This window comes from Mixophyes fleayi, chromosome 2 (genome assembly GCF_038048845.1).
Source record: "Mixophyes fleayi isolate aMixFle1 chromosome 2, aMixFle1.hap1, whole genome shotgun sequence".
Lineage (NCBI taxonomy): Eukaryota > Metazoa > Chordata > Amphibia > Anura > Limnodynastidae > Mixophyes > Mixophyes fleayi.
In genome coordinates this window covers 60847977-60871780 of record NC_134403.1, presented here as the reverse complement: position 1 = coordinate 60871780, position 23804 = coordinate 60847977, and the positions used below count along the sequence as shown (strand labels likewise).

At 42.6% G+C, this 23804-nt stretch overlaps 1 protein-coding gene and 1 pseudogene across 1 annotated transcript in view; one reads left to right on the top strand and one right to left on the bottom strand.

The window, feature by feature from the left end:
• Positions 1-8130, bottom strand: part of KPNA3 (karyopherin subunit alpha 3) — a 40497-nt gene extending 32367 nt beyond the window's left edge. The window contains exon 1 of the mRNA XM_075199082.1: positions 7950-8130. Coding sequence (XP_075055183.1) covers positions 7950-8018 — 69 coding nt within the window. The 5' untranslated portion in view covers positions 8019-8130. The remainder of the gene's footprint in view (positions 1-7949) is intronic.
• Positions 1-23804, top strand: part of LOC142139809 (tripartite motif containing 13-like) — a 693488-nt pseudogene that overhangs the window by 599718 nt on the left and 69966 nt on the right.

Sequence of the window (23804 nt, the reverse complement as noted above, 5' to 3'; positions counted from 1 at the left end):
AGATTGTAATGAAATTTGGCATAACAAATGCTATCATGGATGTACAGAAAATCTTAGGCTGATAAGTGCACTGGTTTTGAAGTTATACGCCTTTAAAGTTGCATTTAAAAAAAAAAAAATACTTTTAACATTTTTTTTTAAGTTGCAGTGGTAGGTCATCTGAGAGAGCTGGGCAAGGTCTCATTTTAAACCTCTTTTTATGGTCTAACATTTTTATTGAAACATGATGCAGATAAAAATATATGAAAGTTTTCAAAATCAAAATTTTGATTTTCTTAAAAAGCCATATTTTAAGATTTTTGAAAAACATCTCAAAAATGGTTCATATTGTTGTCAATAAATCCCCAAAAGTTTTATTTTGGGATCATGATTGGATCATCTGCTACAAGAGCTTTCATTTTGAACTGTTTGCTAAAATAATGAAAATGAGAATTATCGAGGCTTGTTCATTACTTTTAATTTATCTCCTTCAACAATCCCTTTGATGTATATTCTGAACAATGACAGTATGTTAAATACAGAAATGTTTAAAACATTTGTAATAATTCTATGACTCACACATAGTTTAAGAAAGCTTACTACAGATCACTACCACTTGGTGCTGCTGCTCTGGATGGCTGGTGCTACTTTATGGTTGGAACTGGCTGAAGGCCAGTTCCATTTCAAAAATGGTGTACATTGGACCTGTTGGAATTAACGGATTCACCTTACACAAAACATCTGTACCCCCTGCATTACCCCCTTTATCCCAGCAGCACAAAAGGTCGGGATGTTCAGCCATCGCGAATGAAAAACAGACCTGCAACAAATACTTGGGATTATTAGTCTGTCGTGAATGACAGCTTCGCGCTGACCGTGTCAGGGAAACTTGTCAGTGTTTTCGCAGTCGTGGTAATGACTATCACTAATACTACATTATCTTGAGGAACTGAACAATGACCCTTTTGCTCTTTTACAAGTGTCCCAAGTTGTTTTCTGCATATGGCAGAAACTTTTGCAACTATTGGTATTTCAGAAAATAATTTACACATCCATTCTGACACAATTCTCAACCCCTTCTTATTAGAAGTATTGGGCACCACTGTGGCTAAGTGGTTAGCACTTCTGCCTCACAGCACTGGGGTCATGAGTTTGATTCCCGACCATGGCCTTATCTGTGTGGAGTTTGTATGTTCTCCCCGTGTTTGCGTGGGTTTCCTCTGGATGCTCCGGTTTCCTTCCACACTCCAAAAATATACTAGTAGGTTAATTGCCTGCTATCAAATTGACCCTAGTATATCTGTGTGTGTGTTAGAGAATTTAGACTGTAAGCTCCAATGGGGCAGGGATTGATGTGAATGAGTTCTCTTTACAGCGCTGCAGAATTAGCGGCGCTATATAAATGATGATGATTAGAAGTATGATTAGCCTTTTTAACTGGATTGAAACAATAAAGGTACCTGACATTTTCATCCATCTTTATTCTTCTTTACTTCTCTAAACCAATTTAAACACCAGAGCAGACTCTGACTGAGCTGCCAGGGAGTCGGGCAAATAATTCCCATGAGACTCTGCTGAGGGGTGAGAGGAGCATGTGCTGAGAACTCGCACATGCTCCTCTGACTGGTGGAGATCAGCAGCAGCCTCATGGGCTGTGCCTGATGCTTCTTCTTGTGTACACAGTGTTGCTCCCAGTCTGCTGGGTCTCTCCCTCCCAGCACCCCTTCTCCAAGTTGCTGTTCCTCCCTGCTCCCAGCACACATTCTCCCAGTCTGATACTCCACTGTAATTAAACACTCTGGTTTTTCAAATGTGGCACAAATGGTCCAGGGTCAAGTTAGGATTGGGCGGGCTTCAATTAATGACCAAGGGACTTATCTTCACTAAGTAAAGCCCACCTAAACCTAACCTGTCCCTGTAAAAGACGAGCCTTTTCAACACAATTGAAGCGTCTTTTCACATAAGTTTACACGCCCGCGCAGAAGTGGGAGCAGGTGCTGTCTATAAAATCTTGTCCCCAAACACACTTGATGAACTGGAAAAAATATTGTTTAGTTGATTTTCTCAGATGTGTAGTGCCTCAAATACAATTTTAATGAATCACGAAAAAAATTAAAGCTCGTGTAGCAGATGATCCCATCATGATCCCAAAATAAAACTTTGGGGATTTATTAGCTGTATGAACAATTTTTGAGAGGTTTTTAAAATAAAAAATATTTTTTTTTTTTTTAGAAAATCAAAATTTAGATTTTGAAAATGTTATACTTTTATTTTTTTCTTGAAACATGTTGCTGTGTTATATATCATATAAAAGCCCATAAAGAGAGGTTTAAAATGAGACCTTGTCCAACTCTCGAGAGCTCAATCAGGCGAGCTACAAATGCAATTGAAAAAACAAAAACATTAAAAGCAAAGTTTTTCTTTAAAAAAGTGCAACTTTAAAAGGTGTATAACTTCAAAACCAGTGCACATATAACTCTAAGACACTGTTTGCCAACTCCAGTCCTCAGGGACCCCTAACAGTCAGGTTTTCCAGGTCACAAGTGAATTATTACCACCTGTGGATCTTTCAAAATGTGTCAGTTAGTAATGAATACACCTGTGCTCCGGAAAAGAGATATGGAAAACATATACTGTTGGGGGTCCCTGAGAACTGGAGTAGGGAAACGCTGCTCTAAGACTTGGGTGTTTTCTTCACACCCGTGGCAGCATTTATTATACCAAGTTTAATTTAAATTAGAGAATGTAAGGTAGAATTTTTCTACAATTGTGCTGATTTGATGTGGAAAGAAACAGTAAATATTTAGTGTATTTTATTACTTTGCCAAATAACTGTTTTTTATGTTTGAATATATATTTTACATAGATGAAGACATTGAAAGAAGTCAACCAACTGTGAATGGGCCCTAGTAAAGGACACAGTGGGACAAGAGGTGGTAGAATGAGGGGGTCCCCTTAGCTCACAAAGGAGTGTATGAAATTATTCAAGTGTAAGGACCCTAGTATTTTATTGTTTGGGTCAAACCATCAGACATAGAAACATATTGTCATAGGTAAACAGGGTATCAAATATCAATTTTGAAACTTTGGTACCGAACTTCATGTGAAATGCTTTTCAATATTCCGCCTATTGGGAAGTCTGTCCACTCCTCCACACGGACTTTTTAGTTCCTAATTAGGAACCAATACTTTGAGATAAGAATATTGCTCATGATACCTGCTTGATTTACATTTGTATGCTTTGTTCACTTGGCTACCTACCTATATTTTGTCATGTGATGTATTTTCAAGGTTGCAACCTACGATTTGATACTGTTTACCTATGACATTATGTTACTATGTCTGATGTTTTGACCCAAACAATAAAATACAAGGGTCCTTACACTTGAATAATTTCATACACTCCTTTGTGCGCTAAGGGGACCCCCCCTTTCTAATCCTATATCTAAGGGTTGGGACTATCCCTTACTTCCTTGGTCCCCCAGGCAGCCCTCTTACACTACACTGAAACAAGGGAGCGCAAACCACCACCCCTCTTCTTAATGGACAAGAGGTGGTGTCCTGCAATTTGCTACAAGACATTGGCATCTGCATAATAAGTAACACTATGGTTACACCTATGCAATGATATTCCAGTGCACTCAAATTTAAGAGTGATTTGTTATAATAATTGAATGAACTAATATTCCTATACAAAGTCTCATATCATTCCCACATTCCAACAATTCATCAAGACTGGTGGGCCACAAATCTAGCATCATGCTGGCTGGAAAAACACTGATATAAACATTGGCCAACCAAGCATAACAGATTAGTCATCCTATATATCAGTGTGACTCAACAGGTGGACACAAAAAAAAAAGGTCATGCAAAAAGACACTTTTGCCAGCTACTCTTCACAGAGCCTTCAGTTGATTTAGGTCTCATACACACTGGAATCAAGCTTGTCTATTGTACTAGTGTTTAATGCTAGTACAACTCATTGGCTCCAATGACCCAACACCCATATGTTATTAATGTTTGGGAGAGCTGCAGCTCTGTTGCGATTTCTATTCAATGTGTCGAAAGGCAAATAAAACACATTGAGGTTATGGACCTCTAGAATGCGAGAAAAAACACAAGTTGACTGAATATTGTATGAAATGCAGTTTCACTGATGTTAGTCTTGTGTTTTTAAATGCAAATCAAATGCAAGCAGATGAACATTTTAGGCGTTCTATGTGCAACATGTTATGAATAAATATCCACAAGATACAATCGCATGCTGTTGATGGAGTTGAATAGCACAAAATTATTAGTAAATTATGTGCTGAACAAAAATCAACATATAATTGCCATATACATCCCAGCAAGAATGTAAGATCTCACACAGAGGGTTCACTGCGACTTAGGTCTAATGTCTCCCTCCCTTCTACAACCTTCAGCTGAATCCTCCACTACTATTCATGTCACTATTATCTGTATTGGTCACTATATTTATTGCACTCATGTTAGTCATATCTGTAAAACATGCGCCCAGCAATACAGAGTCTGTGGTGCTTTATAAATAAATGACTATACATTGAGAACATTTATGAAATCTGTACTACAGGTAACTGTTTAGAAAAGTGAAATTGTCATAGCAATATCAACCAGATTATCTCTTTTTCTACTTTTTCTAGTAAAATAAAGAGAGGGGGACGACGACAAAACAAATATTAGGTAATATGGATACCACCGCCTTTTTCTTTTTCTACAATTACCTGTAAAACAATATTCCTTAAATGTCACCATTATGTTCAACCAGGCCTGTTATATGTATGGCAAGATACACTAGCAATACCCAACACATTACACAGAAGTGTCCGGTATGTAGTAGTATGAATCAAACTAGCAGCACCCAGCATATGACAAAACAGAGTCACAGTGTGCGGCAATTCCAGAAGTGATACGTTTATGCGATGTTATATTACAATACCCCAAAATCAAACAGCTAAAAGAAAGTATGCACTCACCATTGTTTGGAACTCTACATAACAATCTTAGACTGATTTAGCAGTGGTATGCACCTTTTTGTCAGCTGGAACACAAAGTGTCAGTGTGCCATTGCTATGAGACTCAGAAAAGTTCCTTATATAATATATAGCACATAGGACAGTCATGGGACCCTAAAAAACACATTCTGGGACCTCAGCTAGTGTCCCCTCTAAGTTTAGCACAGTGACAGCACTTTATTTCATCCTCCCTGGAAGAATCACATTACACATAAGAGTGCTGGCACAATTTAAGAGAATGTAATCATGTGACAATACACAAAACTATCAAAGGATGAGTTAGGGTACATAAACAGGTGTGCTTTGTGGAGGGGGCGATTCATGAAAAGTACATAAAAAAATGGAAAATAAAAATTGGTGTTGCTATCCGTTGGTATATTTCTGTCTCCATGTCAAACTCAAGGGCACATTTAATTTGTCCACCTTTTATCTTCCTGACTGGATATTTATGAAACGAGTAGAAATTTAATTCTACCATTCCATACCAAAACCAAAAAAGTCAAGCAATGCAGCTTTTTCAGAAATCTAGTGTGACAGGTAGATTTTATCACTGGTGTAGTCAGTGACATCAGGGGGTGAACAAATATGTTGAACTCAGGAGTTTTTGTCAAATCTAAAAAGCCAGCAGAACCATTTCTAGGTACCAGGGAATATGAGAAGAGGGCAGTATATGTCCAGTTACTATACAACAGTCTTTCTTAACTCCAGTACTCAAACACCCACAACAGCTCATGTGTTCAGGATCTCTTTATTCATGTACAGGTGACAGTCTACTTGGCCAGGTCAGTAATTGTCCTACATGTTTCCATAGACCGAAATCCTCAAAACATGAGCTGCTGAGGGTGCGCAAGGATTGGAGTTAAGAAACACGGCTATACACAGTAAATGGTATCAATGCATAGCAAGCCCATTAGACTTACAGGGCAGTCTGATTTACAGGATACATTGTTCATTGAAACCTAGCAGTAGAATCACAATTACAACTGAGCTCACCAGTATAGGTAATGTTAAGTCTTAAGACTGTTACATATATTAATGAAAGAATCCAATATTGTGCTATCAAAACTAAATAACTAAAAACAAAACAAAAACAATAAACTGCTTTGTGCAGGTCAACTGCCCCTCTACAGGAGCCTTGCACATATGTAATCTACTGTTTCACAGAGTGGAAAGAAGAAGCAAAAAAATCCACAATAACAAAAAAACCTTTCAACTGAAAAGAAATATCTGGGGGGGGGGGGGATTTGGGGGTATACCTAAACCTGGTTTGCATAGCACAAGACGGCATTTGCACAGCGCTAGATAATAAATGCTTTACTTTGTTTAATTAGGGAGTCAACGTTTCCCTGCAAACAAGATTTAATGTATGCCCAGTTTACATAATATGTTGCCATAAAGCAGATACGATTAAAGCAGGAGTATTGCATCAACTGGAATATATCAACTACAATGCTGTAGCAGCATTCTGTTTCAAAAGACTGAATACCTTAACATATATAATCACTTGAGTGCAAAATAGCACAAGTATCCTGGTTACACTTGCCACAAGAATAGGCACCCAAGAACCCAATGTTGACAGATGCATATCAGATATGCTACACTGAATAAAGAGGAAACCACATGTGTGTTTGGCACAGTCACTACACATTGGATAAATACAGTATTATCCTGTCACAATATAATACACTTCTATAGGGCCTAAGAAGATCAGCAGGAAAATGTGCAGTCAGGAGACCTAAAGCACAGATGTGTATCCTGCACATAAGTGGAGTCTCCTAGTCTGGGCTATGTAACCTTTATAGCTGGGCTTCAAGTGACTCCAGCACGTAAAACATGGGAGAAGCAGTCAGGATCAGGTGGAGGGGCTGCATTCCCTATAGCACTGCCATCTAAGGGAAGATGGATTCATGGGCACTTCCGGAAATCCACCTTTATTCTCTGAGATGGGCCTGCAATGCAGAGCAGTGACTGCCTCTAGGACACATGTATCCAGCATATGAAGAACATGTGTAAGGGCTGCATCGTTACACGGGAGTAGGTGACATAGGATCATATTCATAGAACATCTATAAACAGGAATCGCTGTCACCCTCCAACCGGCTGCACCACCACCCCCCACTGTGCTCACCGCCCATACAGCCCGCTCTCCTGTCACCATGACAGTGGACACCACTCCTGCGAATATGCAGGGAGGGAAACCTCCTGATCCATCGAGGGACGGCACAGACACTGCCGGTCCTGATTCATGATGACAGTGTGACACTTATCCCAACCGCTCCCCGTTACAGCCCCCATGATCCCCGCCTGTGCACCATACTGGTACCTTCCTGGGCCCCGTTATAGCCATCATGATCACCCTGCCTGATACCCGGCTGTGCCCCATACTGGTAGCTTCCTGGGCTCCGGTGACACCACTCAACCCCTCCCAGACCCCGGTGACACCACTCTCACCCCCCCCCCCTCCCGGGATCCGGTGACATCACACTCCCCCCACCTCCCGGGATCCGGTGACACCACTCTCACCCCCCCCCCTCCCGGGATCCGGTGACACCACACTCCCCCCACCTCCCGGGATCCGGTGACACCACACTCCCCCCCCCCCTCCCGGGATCCGGTGACACCACACTCCCGCCCCCCTCCCGGGATCCGGTAAGACCACTCTCATTCCACCTAGGCCCCGGTAAGACCACTCTCAACCCCTCCTAGGTCCCGGCACAAGACTGATATTCAAACACCACTCTAATCCCAGCATGAGCTCCGACACTACGATCCTAAATCATCAAGGCCCCGGCATAAGGCTGTGGTGACCGGTTGAGAAAACCGATCCCCGCCTGCGCTCCGGTACAGCACTTATAGCCCGGAGGCCACCATGTTGGAGACTGGAAACGATAACACAGGGGGGTGTCGCAGAGGAGAGCGCAGCTCCTTCACACCCACCTCTACATCTCTCCCCTTGTTCTTGAAGCTTTTGATTCGGTGATTCTCCAGGCTGGCGCTCTCCGCCATGGCGGCTGTTTCTGTTTCTCCCCGTTACCGGCTGCGACACCACAACGACCGCGCGAGCCGCACTCCCCCGCCCTGCGCGCGCTCGCCTCGAGGAGGAGGGGTTGGGGGCGGGGCTCCTGACGTCACTAAGAGGGAAAGTGAGGAAGCGGCGCGGTGTCTGAGGACGATTCAGCTGACGAGTTGTCTCGTCTCTGACACCCGGCTTTCAGTTCGCAGCCTAATTCAGTGACACATCCCCGCCATGATTGCTATGTTTCACTAGGAGTTATAGAATGGTTTTTTTTTAGTCAGAAGGGCTAGCAGACTGCGGTTTAAAACCTAGCGAACCTCCACATCCCCTTCAGAGCTGTCACGAATTTGGAACAAGGCGCCATTGAAGTGTGCCTTACGTGGTTATAATAATGTTAGCGGTTTATATGCTGAGTAATGTTTATGGTAAATAGTTAATAAAGTTGTGGGGTGAAAAACAGCAGCGTTCTGGCGACATTCCTTTGTGACGTTTAACATCACGTGTTGCGAAAGAACGCTCCAGAGTTTCGGCCAGTGGGGTAGAATGCAGAACCTGCGACTCCAGTGCGAGTTACTAACCCCGCCCACTTGGGTAACCCCTAAGTGTTCCAAGAACAGGGCGGTAGTTTTATCCTGAGATTAACTATGGCAGATTTCCAGTAAAATTCAGTACTTAATATTACTCCAGTTTAACTCCTCTGTTGCCGAGTCTATTTTGTCACTTTGTGGGCTGGTCACCTTCCAAAATTAATATCGGTAATTTGTGTGGACGTACACAAATTATACCTTGTTTTTTCAAGAATACTTTTGAGGTTTTAGAAAATAACGTTAGTTTTCTTATATCCCCTGTCACAGCAAAAACATCTACCTAAAGTGGTCGAAATTGGCATTAATCCATGTTTCCAAAAGAGCAGAACACATCGTTTTTCATAATAAAATCACTTGAAAACTATAATACATTTTTTTGGATATTTTGCATGGTCTTGAATAAAATATACAGAAACAATATAGGTAGCCCATCTGGGCATACCAGTTTGAAAACTGGACACCTACCACAAACATTGAGTGTATCCAGAGCCGGATTAACAGTAGGGCTAAAGGGGCTACACCAGGGCCGGACTGGCCCTTCTGGCAAATGCCTGCCAGACAGACAGAAAACGGGGGAGAAGAGAAAGATTGCAGCACAGGAAGCGCACTACTAAGTAGCATAATATCAACTGGGGGCACTATTGGGACATAATATCAACTGGGGGCACTACTGTGGTAAAATATGATTTTGGGGCACTACTGTGTGGTAAAATATGATTTTGGGGCACTACTGTGTGGTAAAATATGATTTTGGGGCACTACTGTGTGGCATAATATCAGTTGGGGGCATGTACTCAGGCATGAGGGAAGGAGGAGAATGTTAATATAATGTGGGAGGTAGGCTATTAATTTAATGGTGGAGTTTAGGTGTGGGGCTAATTATTTAAGTTGTGCTATTTTATTTGTGGGGTGATGTGGGTTAATTTTATATTAGGGGCTAGCAATTTAAGATAGGGTGATTGGACCATTCAATTAATAGTCCCCAAACCACCCCAGCATTAAATTAAAGTGGGGCTGTTTGGGAAAAAAATATGAATTTAATGGCAGTGATGGTTGCGGGAAATAGCATTTACGTTTAATAAATATACCTATTTCATTTATGGCTGGGATTGTTTGGAGGGAGGGAAATAGGTTTATTTATCAGCAGCAGCAGCTATTTATATTAAATGTAAATACTAGTATTTTAATGTTGGGACTGGATGGAGGCCTAATTATAAAACATGGGTTGTATTGATTAAACACCAGGGCTGGTTGGAGTTTTCTAAATTACATGTACCCATTTTTTTTCCAAATAGGGCCTCCAACATTCCGGTATCCAGACAAGCAGTAACTGAAGTAAAGACACCAGGAGCCATAGGTGGTGAAAGTAACAAGACAGGTAGGAGAGAGCAGGACAGTCTGCCAACTGTCCTGAATCTGGTGGGGAAGTCCTGAATTTTGGTGACTGTCTCGTTTAGTGAGATTTGATCCGACTACAAGGACGGTTGGGAGGTATGTCCCGCTTCACACTGTACTGCTTGTGAAGGCAGAGCTGTGTGCTTCTAACAGTAGTGCACACAGTATTGCCTGTGTATTTGTCTAACATTTGTGTAAAATGATAGCAATGTTACATAATAGGGGCTCCCTGTCTTAAACACCCCAGGCCCCCCAAGTGTTAATCCAGCTCTGGTTAGCAGGAGGGAGCACATAGCTGCTCCAAGTCTATGGATACGACACAGCCTGCAGAGCAAACCGAGGAGCTCTAGGTCTCACAAGATTTGGTAATCTTGTGAGACTAAGATCTTCCCTGCTCACTCTACAGGAAGTTCCCATCCTGATGGATGTCAGCAGCACCAGAAGCATAAATAAGTACAGTGGGCTGGGGTTGTCGTAATGTGCCTCGGGGGATGGCGTGATAAATGTAATGTTTTATTTTACTGTATGTATCATTGCCCCATGTGACCACACCCACAACACAATGTGGTCACGCCTTTTTCGGTGCTGCCGCGCAGGCCCACCTCGGTTTCTTTCCTACTGGAACTGTGGACTATAAATGCCAGGGCTGATTTTTAGTCCCAGTCCGGCCCTGGCTACAGCACAGGGACCTTGGGCAGCTGGGGGCTTTCATCGGGTCGTGGGCGTCCCTGGCTCCGACTGTCACCTGTTCAAGGAGTATGGCAGGCAGCTAACAGCAAATGTTATGCTGTTAGCTGTCTGTTGTCACTGTAGGACTTACGCGGCACATAGCAATCTCCTTACTGAGGATATCTTGTGAGAGTGAGTCTATGAGTCAGTCTCACTCTCATGAGATCTAGTAAGTGCTACAGGGAGTGGAACAATGAAAGGAGGTAAGTTCACGGGGGGGGGGGGCTGAGTGTATCTGTTAGTTTATTGAAGTTGGTAGAGGGAGATCTCTGAGTTTCTTACCCCTTTTTGTAGTTTAGGGTGTTACTGTTACCAGGCAGCACTAATGGGGTACATCATTTAAGGGACAAGACTTACTCTTACAAATGATGGTACCCGAATTGGAGCCAAGATGGGGGAGATATGTGTTCTCTTTCCCCATCCCTGTATAGAGGGGTATTGGCTGGTTATATCACGCGATCATCAAACAAAAACTATTAAAGTGGCACTTCATTTGAAATCAGGGATATCCATCATTCAAATACGGGTTCCAAACTTTCTAGGTGCCAGGGTGGGTGAGATATGGCACTTTTAATGCCATCTCCCCAATCCCCTGGCTTTTCATTATTTTCCTGTAGTAGTGGTTAAGGAGACGGGGCTTAATGGATATTTATTTATTATGTTTATATGATTATGAATGAATTCTTGACAGATCATTCAGTTTTGGGTGGAATTAGGTGACATGTCCCTGTAGATTTCTCTATGAAGAAATTACTTTGTGTAATGATATGTGTCAAAGTGAATTCATACTGTGATGTAGTTAACCCTGTTGAAATAACTACCCTTGTCTGCTTTACTGTGATCTACAATGGATACTAGATGGCAAGTGACATGTATATACTGCCTTGAAAACTGAGTATAACTTTCTTTACTTCGTGGTTATCGTCTCCTTGTGAGCTGCATTGTTCCATCTTCCGGCTGAGTGTCTCATCGGCTGCATCTGCTAAGTAAATTTAGACTTTTTTAAGTCATTTATGTGTATGGATTAACACAAGGATTTTGGACATCTAATCCAAGTGGCAGAGTTGTTATCGATGTTTGTCATCGGATAATTGCACCATCTGCAATTACGAGTTATCACAATAAGATCTGAGTGGACTTTGCCAGCAGAAAATAACTTATTAAAAACATAATACAACCTCTCAGATAAGGAGTTGGGGATGGTTATAGACAGCACAAGTGGGTATTCTTCGTCATTAAAATTTCAACAGATACAGGTGTTTATCTTACACAGGGCTTATCTAACCCCTATGAGACTGGCAAAATTTCGCCCGGATGGCACTCCTTGCTGTCCGAAATGTTACTCGGATAATGCTAACTTTTGGCACCTTTTATGGGAGTGTCCATGTGTACAGACTTTCTGGCGCAGGGTTAGTCGGTGTATTCAGATTACTGGAATTGAAGTGCCCCTTCGTTCACCGGCCACTTGTCTCTTTGGTCTCCATCTGAAGGGTAAAGTCAGCAAGCTGACAAACTTGTATATTTCTCAGTTAATGATGATGGCTAAGGTCAGCATAGCGAGGCTGTGGTTGGCTCCGACGAGTCCTACAATTAAAAACTGGAAGGCTCTGGTTAACACCACTATAAGGCATGAGAGATTTGTCTATACTAGTAGACAGGCCTTGCAGAAATTCGAGGGTATATGGTACAGATGGTTTGAGTCTCCATTCTATCCTGTGTCACCGAGTGCAGATGCCCCCTGTGCATAGGTGTCTGGTCCCCGCAGATCTTATAATAAATGTTTGAGTCTAGATGGTGATTCCTTATTTGCAACTTTTCCATGTATGAGCATTTACGATGTACTATTCTAAATAAGTATAACACATATATTGTTGCTTTGCTTTAAAGATGTCTTGTGAATTTAATAATGACGTGTATGCGATTGTTTTCTATTTTTATTTTTTTTATGTAATATTTGGTATGTTTGTACCTTGAAAAATCTAAATAAAAACACTGAATTTAAAAAACCCAAAACATAATACAACATATTGCACCACATAAATAAACAAACATATAAAAAAGTCCAAATTGCAATTGTTTAAAGACCCAACATGGAATCTATTGATAGTCTGTTGTCTCACTCTAGAGTGCACATATAGGGGAATCGTTCCACATACAGTACTGTGCAAAAGTCTTAGGCAGGTTTGGAAAAATGCTGCAAAGTAAGAATGCTTTCAAAAATAAAAGTGGCAGTACTTTATTTTTTATCAATTAACAAAATGGAAAGTGAATGAACAGAAGAGAAATCTAAATCAAATCAATATTTGGTGACCACCCTTTACCTTCAAAATGCATCAATTCTTCTAGGTACACTTGCACACCGTTTTTCAAAGAACTTGTCAGGGAGGTTGTTCCAAACATCTTGGAGAACTAACCACAGATCTTCCGTGGATGTAGGCTTTCTCAAATCCTTCTGTCTCTTCATGTAATCCCAGACAGACTCAATGATGTTGATATCAGGGCTCTGTAGGGGCCATATCATCACTCCCAGTACTCCTTGTTCTTCTTTACGATGAAGATAGTTCTTAATGACATTAGGTGTATGGGGTCGTTGTCCTGCTGCAGACAAAATTTGGAGCCAATCAGATGCTTCCCTGATGGTATTGCATGATGGATATGTACCTGCCTGTATTTCTCAGAGTAGCCAGATCCAAATTTATCATAACATCCAAATATTTTGGATCTGGCTGCTCTGAATCTCCTATTGGGAACAAGCCTGTTGTGAGTAAAATAACTGCTAGGTAACCGACTTTTGGACTGTAGTGAGGACCAGGGATCGGCGATCAGCTGTAGCTGGCGGTGTAAAAAACCGCCAACACAGATTGTCTGGTTCCCACCTCTAATTTGCTCCCCTGGGAAGCGGACTCTGTGATTATACGTACCAGCAATGGATACATTTTCAGGCAAAGCCAAGTGGAGACATATAGTGGATCCTAATACTGATTGTAATTATTTGACATTTTCCACTTCATCCGATTTCTTGTTCATTGTCTATTGGAGTCGGGACCCTGCAGGGACACTGTTTAAACAGGGTCCCGACATTGCCACTTTAAAGTTAAAGACATGAAGTGCGCACTGTCGTCACACAGTACTGGCCAGACGGAAGGAGATCCTGTCAGCCTTCTGCTGCCATCGGAGATGTGCACAGTAATTTTTAAGGTAAGTCTGTCAATATATCTGTCGTTTTTTCATTGAATCGTTTTTTTCTTGTAGGTGCTCTGTGTCGGTGTTCTCGTCATCGGCACATTGAACTGGGCACTCTATCTACTCAGCACCAACTGAGACCACTCTTTGATATGGCTAACATAAGACACCCCCGTGACCACTGGACCTGGGTCCTAACTTGGAATGTCGTGATGCTACCTTTCCTTCTGATCCAACAGCGGACAACTCCACAGCTATCTAGCTCTAGCTCAACTCCCTTGGTGGTTTTCTCCTCGAGTACATTATACCTAAAGGGTGACGGAAAACTGGCGGCTCAGACCTCCCACAGAGCTTCAAGAATTTTGCTTTGCAAACTAAAACCAACAAATACTCTAATACTTCTCCACTGATTCACAAAGACATACATTCTCTATTTTGGGAAATCAAGGAAACCAGGAGGTTGGTGCAGGCAGTCGAAGCGGAAGTGCAAAAGACTATTGGCTCTCTGACTGCTAAACTACACAATCTTGGACACAATACTGATCATCTCGAATCCTAAATGGATTAAGTGGTCTCTTCTCATCAGGCTACAGTAACTGATCTCCAATGCCTGCAGCAGGATATGCTCTACATGCAGGAAAAGCAAGAAGATCAAGAAAACAGGGCCTGACGTAACTACTTACGTATCAGGGGCATCCCAGAGGAGGTAGACCTGCCCATCCTAGACAACTACCAGAAGAGACTTTTTGCCAACTTAGCTGCTGCTACCCCGGAGGACCTGCTCCTTTTGGACCGGGCCCACATAACCTTCCGCACACATTCACAGGAAGCTTCACAACCACGTGATGTCATCCTCCGCTGCCACCAAGTATATCACCAAGGAGGCGGTCCTGTGAGAGTCTCATAAGACTGACTCACTCTCATTTCAAGGAGCGTCTCTGCAGATCTATCAGGACTTTGCCGCGCTCACCCTCCTCAAGAGAAGGTAGATGAACTCAATCACAGCAATGCTCAAAGACAACAATATCCAATACCATTGGCGCTTACCTTTTCATATTCTTCTCTGGCACCACAACATGCTCTGATCCACATGGACACTGACTGAGGCTATCCGTCTCCTTGAGACTTTGAAGCTTCCTGCTCCGTCCTCACCCCCCCCTACTTGTGGCCCTCCTTCTGTCAGGATGTGAAGTAAAGTGTGTCAGCTTTGTGCTCATCTGTCACGGTTGGCTTATAGGAAATTGACCTCTAGGCTTTGCTGGACATTAGCCCACCCACAGGCACGGAGTCTAACAGACCGGTGGTTTTTGCCAGGAACCCCCGCAGGGAGGTATGGACTTAGCGGCACCAAATCTGCAGGTCGCGGTCCTGTGAGTGGGTGTACAGCAGAACGGTGTGGACACGGGCAGCTACCAATGAGGCACACGGAAGTAGATGTCCTGTGGTGCAACCAGGAGAAACAGAGAATGTCACCAGGATGATAGGTAGAGGAACTGGTACAGCTGGAGTATAGCACTGGTATTGTGCAGACCACACGAGGAAGTGGAGATAACTGATGAGTCACCAAGGCAGTTGCGGTCCACAGTGGTAGCGGTCAGAGAACTGGGGCTGTCACTATGAAGTACAGGAGAGGTGGTATAATAGTACTGGAGCAGCAATAGTTCAACTCAGGCAGAGACTGAGAGCAGAATGAAGTAGCGGAGGTAACCCGTGGTAACAGCTGAGGAGTCACAGGTGTAATAGCAGCTCTGAGTGTAGCGATGCGAGAACCGGAGCTGCCACAATGAAGTACACTGGAGATGGTTAGTAGAGTACTGGAGCAGCGATGGTTCAACACAGGCCACGAACTGAGAGCAGACTGGAACAGCGGAAGATCCACAAGGAGCACAGGAACCAGAACCACAGGAAGTGAGCTTGAAGAACAGGCATCAGACAGGTCAATCCAGGAGGTTTAAATAGTGCTCTAGGAATGCTCAGCCAATGAGAAAAGGCGGGAGGTCCTGAAGAGCAATGGATTTGCACCTGTGCTGAACTGAGTATAGTTGAATGAAATGAATGAAGTTTGTCTGACGTTGGAACATGGCAGTTTCCAAACCAATGACATGCGGGTAAAGGAAGAGGTATTACTTGCGAGGCCGAAGCGTTACAGTACCCCCCCCCCCCTTTAAAAGTGGCCACTGGACGCTTAGACGAAGTCTTCCTTGGGAACTGCGCATGGAACTTTCGTAGCAGAGCTGGAGCATGGATATCAGAATCATTGACCCAAGAGCGTTCTTCGGGACCAATGCCCTTCCAATCTACCAAGTATTTGGTGGTACCTCTGGAAACCTTGAGAGAATTTCGGAACAGTAGAAGTGGAAACTGGAACGGAGAGCCTGTTGATGATGAGTGGTTTGAGAAGAGAAACATGGAAGGAGTCAGAGATATGGAGGGAAGCGGGCAGCTGAAGTTTATATGATACTGGTCTGATGACCCGAAGTATCTTGTAGGGTCCAATGAAACGAGGGGCAAACTTCATAGATGGTACTTTAAGACGGATATTTTGTGTAGATAGCCAGACCTTGTCTCCCACCTTGAGTGCTGGAACAGCTCGGCGCCTCTTGTCTGCAAAGGTTTTATAGCGTGAGGAGGTCTTTTTAAGATTAGCAACTACTTTAGTCCATATGGTGGAAAAGTCGTGGATGGTATCTTCAACAGCCGGAACATGGGTGGGTGGGAGAGGAGAAAACCTGGGAAGCACGTCCAGTAACAATAAAGAATGGAGTAGCAGCAGTATACTCATGGAAGAGATTGTTATGTGCAAATTTGGCCTATGGCAGGAGATCAACCCAATTGTCTTGAGAGGCGGAAGAGAATAATCTGATGAATGTCTCCAGATCTTGATTTACCCTTTCAGTTTGCCCATTAGACTGTGGGTGATAAGCCGAGGAAAAAATTTAGTTGTATAGCCAGGGTTTTACAAAGGGCACGCCAGAATTTCGAGGTAAATTGAACCCCTCTGTCAGATACAATTTCCATGCGACAACCGTGCAGTCGAAAAATGTCTTATGAAGTGTTGAGCAAGAACTGATGAGGATGGCAGACCAGTGAGATGAACAAAAAGAGCCATCTTCGAGAAGCGGTCCACAATGACCCAAATGGTATTACATCCTTTACTGCATGGAAGATCAGTAACGAAATCCATACTGATGTGAGTCCAGGGCTTAGTGGGTATGGACAGTGGTTGTAATGGACCCATAGGACTTGCACGAGGACTCTCGTGTTGGGCACAGACATTATAAGCAGCTACAAAATCTTTGATGTCTGATCGAATAGAGGACCACCAATAGGAGTGGGAAACTAGCTCATAGATCTTGAGGAACCCCGCGTGTCCGGAGAATCTGGATGCATGAGACCAGCGGAGCAATTTTTCCGAAGAGAGACAAGAACAAATGTTTTCCCAGGAGGAGGAGAATTTGTCGTAGTGAGTCCTATTAAACATTTAAGATCCAGGATGGGACGACTGAGAGGAAGATCAGAATTCAGATCGGAGCTGAATGCCCTGGAGAGTGCATCTGCCTTTTTATTAAGATGACCAGGTTTGAAGGTTACATGGAGGTTGAAACGGGAGAAAAACAGAGACCAACGAGCCTGGCGAGAGTTGAGGCACTGAGCAGACTGTAGATACAACAAATTTTTATTGTCTGTAAAAATGGTAGCCACATGTTGAGCTCCCTCCAAAAGGTACCGCCATTCTGACAGAGCCAATTTCATGGCCAACAGCTCTCTAGCTCCAATCGTATAATTCTTCTCTGCGGGTAGAAACTTGCGGGAGAAAAAGGCACAAGGAAGGAGTCTGTTAGGAGGATACTTATGGGCGAGTACCGCTCCAACTCCAATGGCAGAAGCATCGACCTCTAGAAAGAAGGTTTGCGAAAGATTGGGTTGTCTGAGGATGGGTGCAGAAGAGAAGGCTTGCTTCAGCAATTTGAATGCCTCTACAGCCTCCTCTGTCCAGTTCTTGGTATTGGCCCCCTTTTTTCGTGAGAGCTGTAATGGGAGCAATAATGGTGGAATACCCCTGGTTAAATTGCCTGTAATAGTTAGAGAAGCCCAAAAAGCGTTGTACTGCTTTAAGAGTGGCTGGACATGGCCAATCCAAGATTGCCCGAACCTTCTCAGGGTCCATCTGTAGCTCAGATCCGGAGATGATGTACCCTAGGAATGGCATGGATGTAGCTTCAAATGAGCACTTCTCTAGCTTACAATATAGTTGGTTCTTCCGAAGCCTAGACAAAACCTCAATGACATGTTGGTAATGAGAATGAATATCCTGGGAAAATATGAGGATGTCATCCAGGTAAACAACTACATATAAATAGAGCAGGTCTCTGAAGAGCTTGTTAATGAAGCTTTGGAAGACAGCTGGGGCATTACAAAGTCCAAAATGCTTTACTAAGTATTCGTAATGACCATCACGAGTATTAAAAGCTGTCTTCCATTCGTCTCCAGGAGCGTATGCGGATCAGGTTGTAGGCCCCTCGCAGGTCTAGTTTAGAGAAGATTTTGGCCCCTTTGATACGGTCAAACAATTCGGTAATGAGAGGGATAGGGGATACCGATTTTTTTACCGTAACAGCTTTGAGACTCCGATAATCAATACAGGGGCGGAGAGATCCGTCCTTTTTAACAAAAAAGAAAGGTTTTCTTTGATGTATACAGACATGGCCGAGGTTTCTGGCTGGGAAAGTGGAAAAACTCTTCCTCTAGGAGGAGTTTTCCCCAGGAGCAATTCAATTGGACATTCACAAGGGCGGTGGGGGGAGGCTTGGACCTTGTCAAACACATCCGCGAAGTCTTGATATTGAGGAGGAAGTCCCGGAAGAAATGCTTTCGTGGAAGAAGAAAGAATCTTAATCGGCTTGACTTTGGTTAGACAATTGGACCGACATTGAGATCCCCAGGCCAAAACTTCAGAGGTATTCCAATCCAGGCTGGGAGAATGTACACAAAGCCAGGGTAGATCTAGGATAATGGGAGAAGTCGAGTGTGGTAGAACAAAGAATGAGATGACTTCAGAATGCAGAACCCCAATACGGAGAGTGAAAGGGTTGGTTTGATAGCGAACCATACTTCCCGGGAGTTGAGAGCCATCAATGGCAGTGATGGTCACAGGTGTCTCCAAGGAAACAACAGGAATAGAACATTGGGTTACAAGAGACCAGGAAATAAAATTCCCTGCAGCACCTGAGTCCACCAGAACTTGGGAGAATTCTTCAGAGGAATCCCATGATACGGAGACTGTGAGAAGACAAGCAGATGATGAGGAGGCTTCATATGTCCCCAGTCTGACCTCCCCAGAGTAGACTAGGGCCTGGCATTTCCCGACCTTCTAGGACAGGAATTCAGAAAGTGGCCAGACTCGCCACAATACATAACTATTTTAAATGTCTCCTTTTTCTTTCCTTGGATGTTAACCGGGCTCTCCCAATTTGCATAGGCTCTTCAAGAGTAGGGGAGGTTGAGAGGGGACGAAGAGCAGTTTTGACGGATGAACGGTTAGGATGTTCCTTCTCAGCCAACCTTTCGCGGAAACAAAGATCCACTTTGTTACATAGTGAGATTATAGCATCCAATGTGGTAGGAAGTTCTTGAGATGCCAGTACATCCTTGATTTTGTCCGATAGACCTTGCCAGAATGTGGCTACCAAGGCTTCATTATTCCAAGATAGCTCTGAGGAGAGGGTACGAAATTCTATAACGTACTGAGCAACTGTGTTGGTACCTTGGTGAAGTCTGAGAATGCTGGCAGAGGCTGAGGAAACACGTCCAGGCTCATCAAAGATCCGCCGGAAGGTGGCCAAGAACACGAGGTAATTATTGAGCAAAGGATCCTCTTGCTCCCATAGGGGAGAGACCCAAGCCAGAGCTTGGCCAGACAATAGAGAGATAATGTAAGCTAATTTGGTCCTGTCGGAAGGAAAATTTTGGGTCTGTAATCAAGCGATGGTAATGAGTGGGTGTTTTTCTTCCCCAATGTGTTTTAGTATAAATCAGCAGACCTGCTGTCACTCCAGTACGTATAATGTCAAATGAAAGCAGGTCCACTAAGATCACACAGTGGCAGGGTAAAAGTAAACCAACTTACCCAAAATGGGCTTCTTAGCAGAGACACTGTGTTACTGTTGGAGGTCCCTCCATGTGGTCCAAAGTGTAAATGTATCCTGATGTGGAAGCCTTGTTTGTAGAGCAATCCCTGCTGCGGCCGCGGCTAGGACTAGTGCGCATGCGGCGATGTAGGACAAGAAAGGCCGTTCACTATATCAAGGGATGGGATATCTCCATGGCAGCTTAACAGACACTTTCAGAGAATAAACAAAAGATAAAAACAAAGGGGCGTTTATAAACCTAAATAAGATTGATTACGTTGCAGCTTTCTCAGCAGGCTCTAGAACCTGCCAAAAACAATCTCTGTAGATCAAAAAGAACCATAAAAAGCGCAAATTTGAAATCAATACATTACAATTTAATATACATTAGAAAAATAAAAACAAACAAATATAAATGGGTGAAGTACCATGACCTATAATAATATCAATTAGCACAGTCCAGATCCTTGGTGTAATCAATGTAGAGAAGATTAAACATGGAACACAGTCCTCATGTCAGGCGAATTACCAGTCATTGAACTACTGGCTTAGATAGCAATCTGCACAGCTCTGTGAGCGTGTCCACTTCAAAGTGAAAAAACAGGGTATACAAGAGAACTCTCATCCATACAATAGGAATAGCGATTCACAGTTTCTCCGACCTGTATGACGAGCCAAAAGGATGGTATTCAGCTGCAAGCCCTTTGATCCTCCCACGAACACCTGGAACTTGTAGCTGCTGTTCCTGTGTGTGAATGACTTTCAGAGAGTGTAACTGGAAATAACCGACGCGTTTCTCTATACATCAGGGATGTAGATGCCATATTGGGTATGGTGGGAGGTATAAATAGAGAGGAATATAACAGGATAGGTTCTAGTAGGGCCTGCCTACCATTGGTTATTTAAGTGATTTGCAGGTTCTCCGTCCACTAGGAAATGTGGGTATGTATCCAAGTATTTCTATGCAGATAAAGCAGTAGTTCCATATAGTAAATAAGAGCACAGTGTTCTTAGGAGGAAAAGTAAGTGTCAAAACTGCTAAAGTAGAAATAGTGTGGATAATAAATGTTTCCATCCAGTGAACCATGGGGCTTTCTTCCTATTTATGGTTCCTTTGTTAGAAGTCTCTAGTGGGTATACAAAGTCCTGGAGTAGTGAATGTAGTAATAAAGTCCATAAACAGCGGGTACAAATTCATAGGTAGCAAAAAATATAGCATATATATGGCATGAATAAAATAGTCTAATTCAGAGAAAACTGCCGTATTCAAAATCAATGTTAAGAACCTTAGGAGTAAGGGTTTGCACATTATAGATCCATTTTGATTCTTCCTGCGAGATAAATCTGAGGTAATCACCACCCCTCCAAGGCTTGGGGACTTTGCTGATGCCTATGAATGTAAGTAATGAAGGATCATGTTCGTGGTGAGACGTAAAGTGCTCAGATAGGCTGTGATTTCAAGCACCACCCTCCTTTTAAAGCTTCCAGTCTGTTATCCTAACTCAATCAGCATGATAGAGTGATCTCCAGCCTTGTCCTCGTCAACACTCTCATCTGTGCTAACAAGCGAATCACTGACCTGATGTCAGCTGTACCTGTTGTGGCAGAGCTGAAATGCAGTGTAAATGTTGTTTTGGGGATAAAGTTCATTGTCATGGCAAAGAGGGACTTTTTAAATTAATTGCAATTCATCTGATCAATCTTCATGACAGTCTGGAGTATATGCAAATTCCCATCATAAAAACTGAGGCAGCAGACTTTGTGAAAAATAATATTTGTATCATTCTCAAAACCTTTGGCCATGATTGTACAAACACATAAAATTAAATTAATTAGAAGATGGCCCCCTTCAAATGATCTTATAATCTAAGAGGTGTTGGGAACAACTGATACATATGCCAGCAGAACAACAATTGTAGCTATTAATGGTTAAAGTGGCTACTACAATGCAGAAGCATAATCAAACACCATTATTAAAGCAACTATTGGAAACTGGCATTTTTGTGCCGTTAACAGTGATGTGGTATGAGTGGAATGAACAGTGGAAGTTGAGGGTGGAGATATGAAGGATGAACTAGTCGTAGAAGCTTTATGACAATTAACTGCTGGATACCATGGTCATTCAGCGCCATTACATTAACTGAACCTCCTACGTGTGCTGATGCTGTAGAAGGCTTTTGTGCTAATAGATATTCTAGTGGTTATCCGACGGCTTCAAGTAGCTGTGTGCTTGGTATATTTGTTTTGCATCATGCTCACTACTGGACACAGAGCCAGGACACTTCTTCTCCATGCTGGTTGAAGTTGTGGTGACTGGAGATCATTCGAGATCACCAGAGGAGGAACAGATGTGGCAACAGCAATGACAATGGAACTCGCATAGTATTCCAGTAGATCTTCAAAACAGCCCTGTCCTTGGTGGGATGATACCACCTTGTAATTTCCCACTGTCTTCATAAATGTTTAACTATTTTATATTTGTGAGAAGAGTATGTAGGAGGTAGAGCTGATCTAAAGTGCAGCCGTCTCTAACTGGCATCTGCCTGCCAGCTATGGCAATATACTCTTTCATAGATCTGGTTTCAGGTTCTGAAAAGGCATAAACTTCATCCTTAAGGGCCATGAGTCCAGGAATGAAAGCAATTGGTCAAATGTACAACTTATTTGGGTTGGGTACGCCTGAACAATGACCACAAATCCAACACCGACAAGCCCAACAAATAAAATTGGAATGTATCAAAAACCAATCGCAAATTAAACAGACTTACCTCAAACCCGACACTGGAGATCTCCGATGGCACAAGCATGCCAATAGCAAGTTACTCCGTATGTACAGGATGTCTGCACTACAGCTTGACGTCATCGCGACTTCTGTCAATGTTAATTTAAAGCGGCAATTGGGACCATCACATGATATGAAAAATTATGAACAGTATGATGATACACAAATTCACAGAAATAGAGTGATTTCACAGCCCTCATTCACTGCTACTGGGACAAAGGTGTTTAACATGTAAATCCAATAGGTTTCTCTCTGTGATAACCTTAATAATCGATCTCCTCCTCTCTTATCTACATCAATATGTTCTATTGCCTTAAAAGGCAGACAACCTGGATCAGCATTATGGCAATTGGAGAAGTGTCTAGGAGTACTATTTTATGTAAGATATTTCTCACATATTCAAAAAAATTAATTTTAACTGCTCTCTTTGTTTTTCCTATATATTTTTTCCCACACCCACATTCAATAAAATAAATCACGAGTAGTGTTGCAATTCATCACTGATTTTATCTTCCTAATTTTTTTGTTACAGATGTATCTAAATATGTATGAATTTTATGCACTTATCTGCACACTTTACAATGTCCGCATGGAAAAAAAAACCTTTAGTAGATGTGAGCCAGTTCATACTTTCATTAGACAGCTCTTTTAGATGAGAAGGAGCCAAATAAGATTTAAGAGTCCTTGATCTCTTAAAATTGATTTGTGGTTCTACAGCAAGATGAGCAGACAATAGTGGGTCTAATTTAAGCACTGACCAATGTTTTCTTAAAATATTTTTTAATATCATCATTCACTATAATGAAAGTGGTTATAACGGACAGTCTATAGTTTTTAAATTAGCTTGATCTTTTTTTCTTATAGATCAAGAGGTTTTTTTCTATCTAATTTTTCCAAGCTAGTCATCAATAGTTGATTAGGATAACTCCAAAAACCGTTTATACAGTATAGCTACATGAGTCTCAAACATTT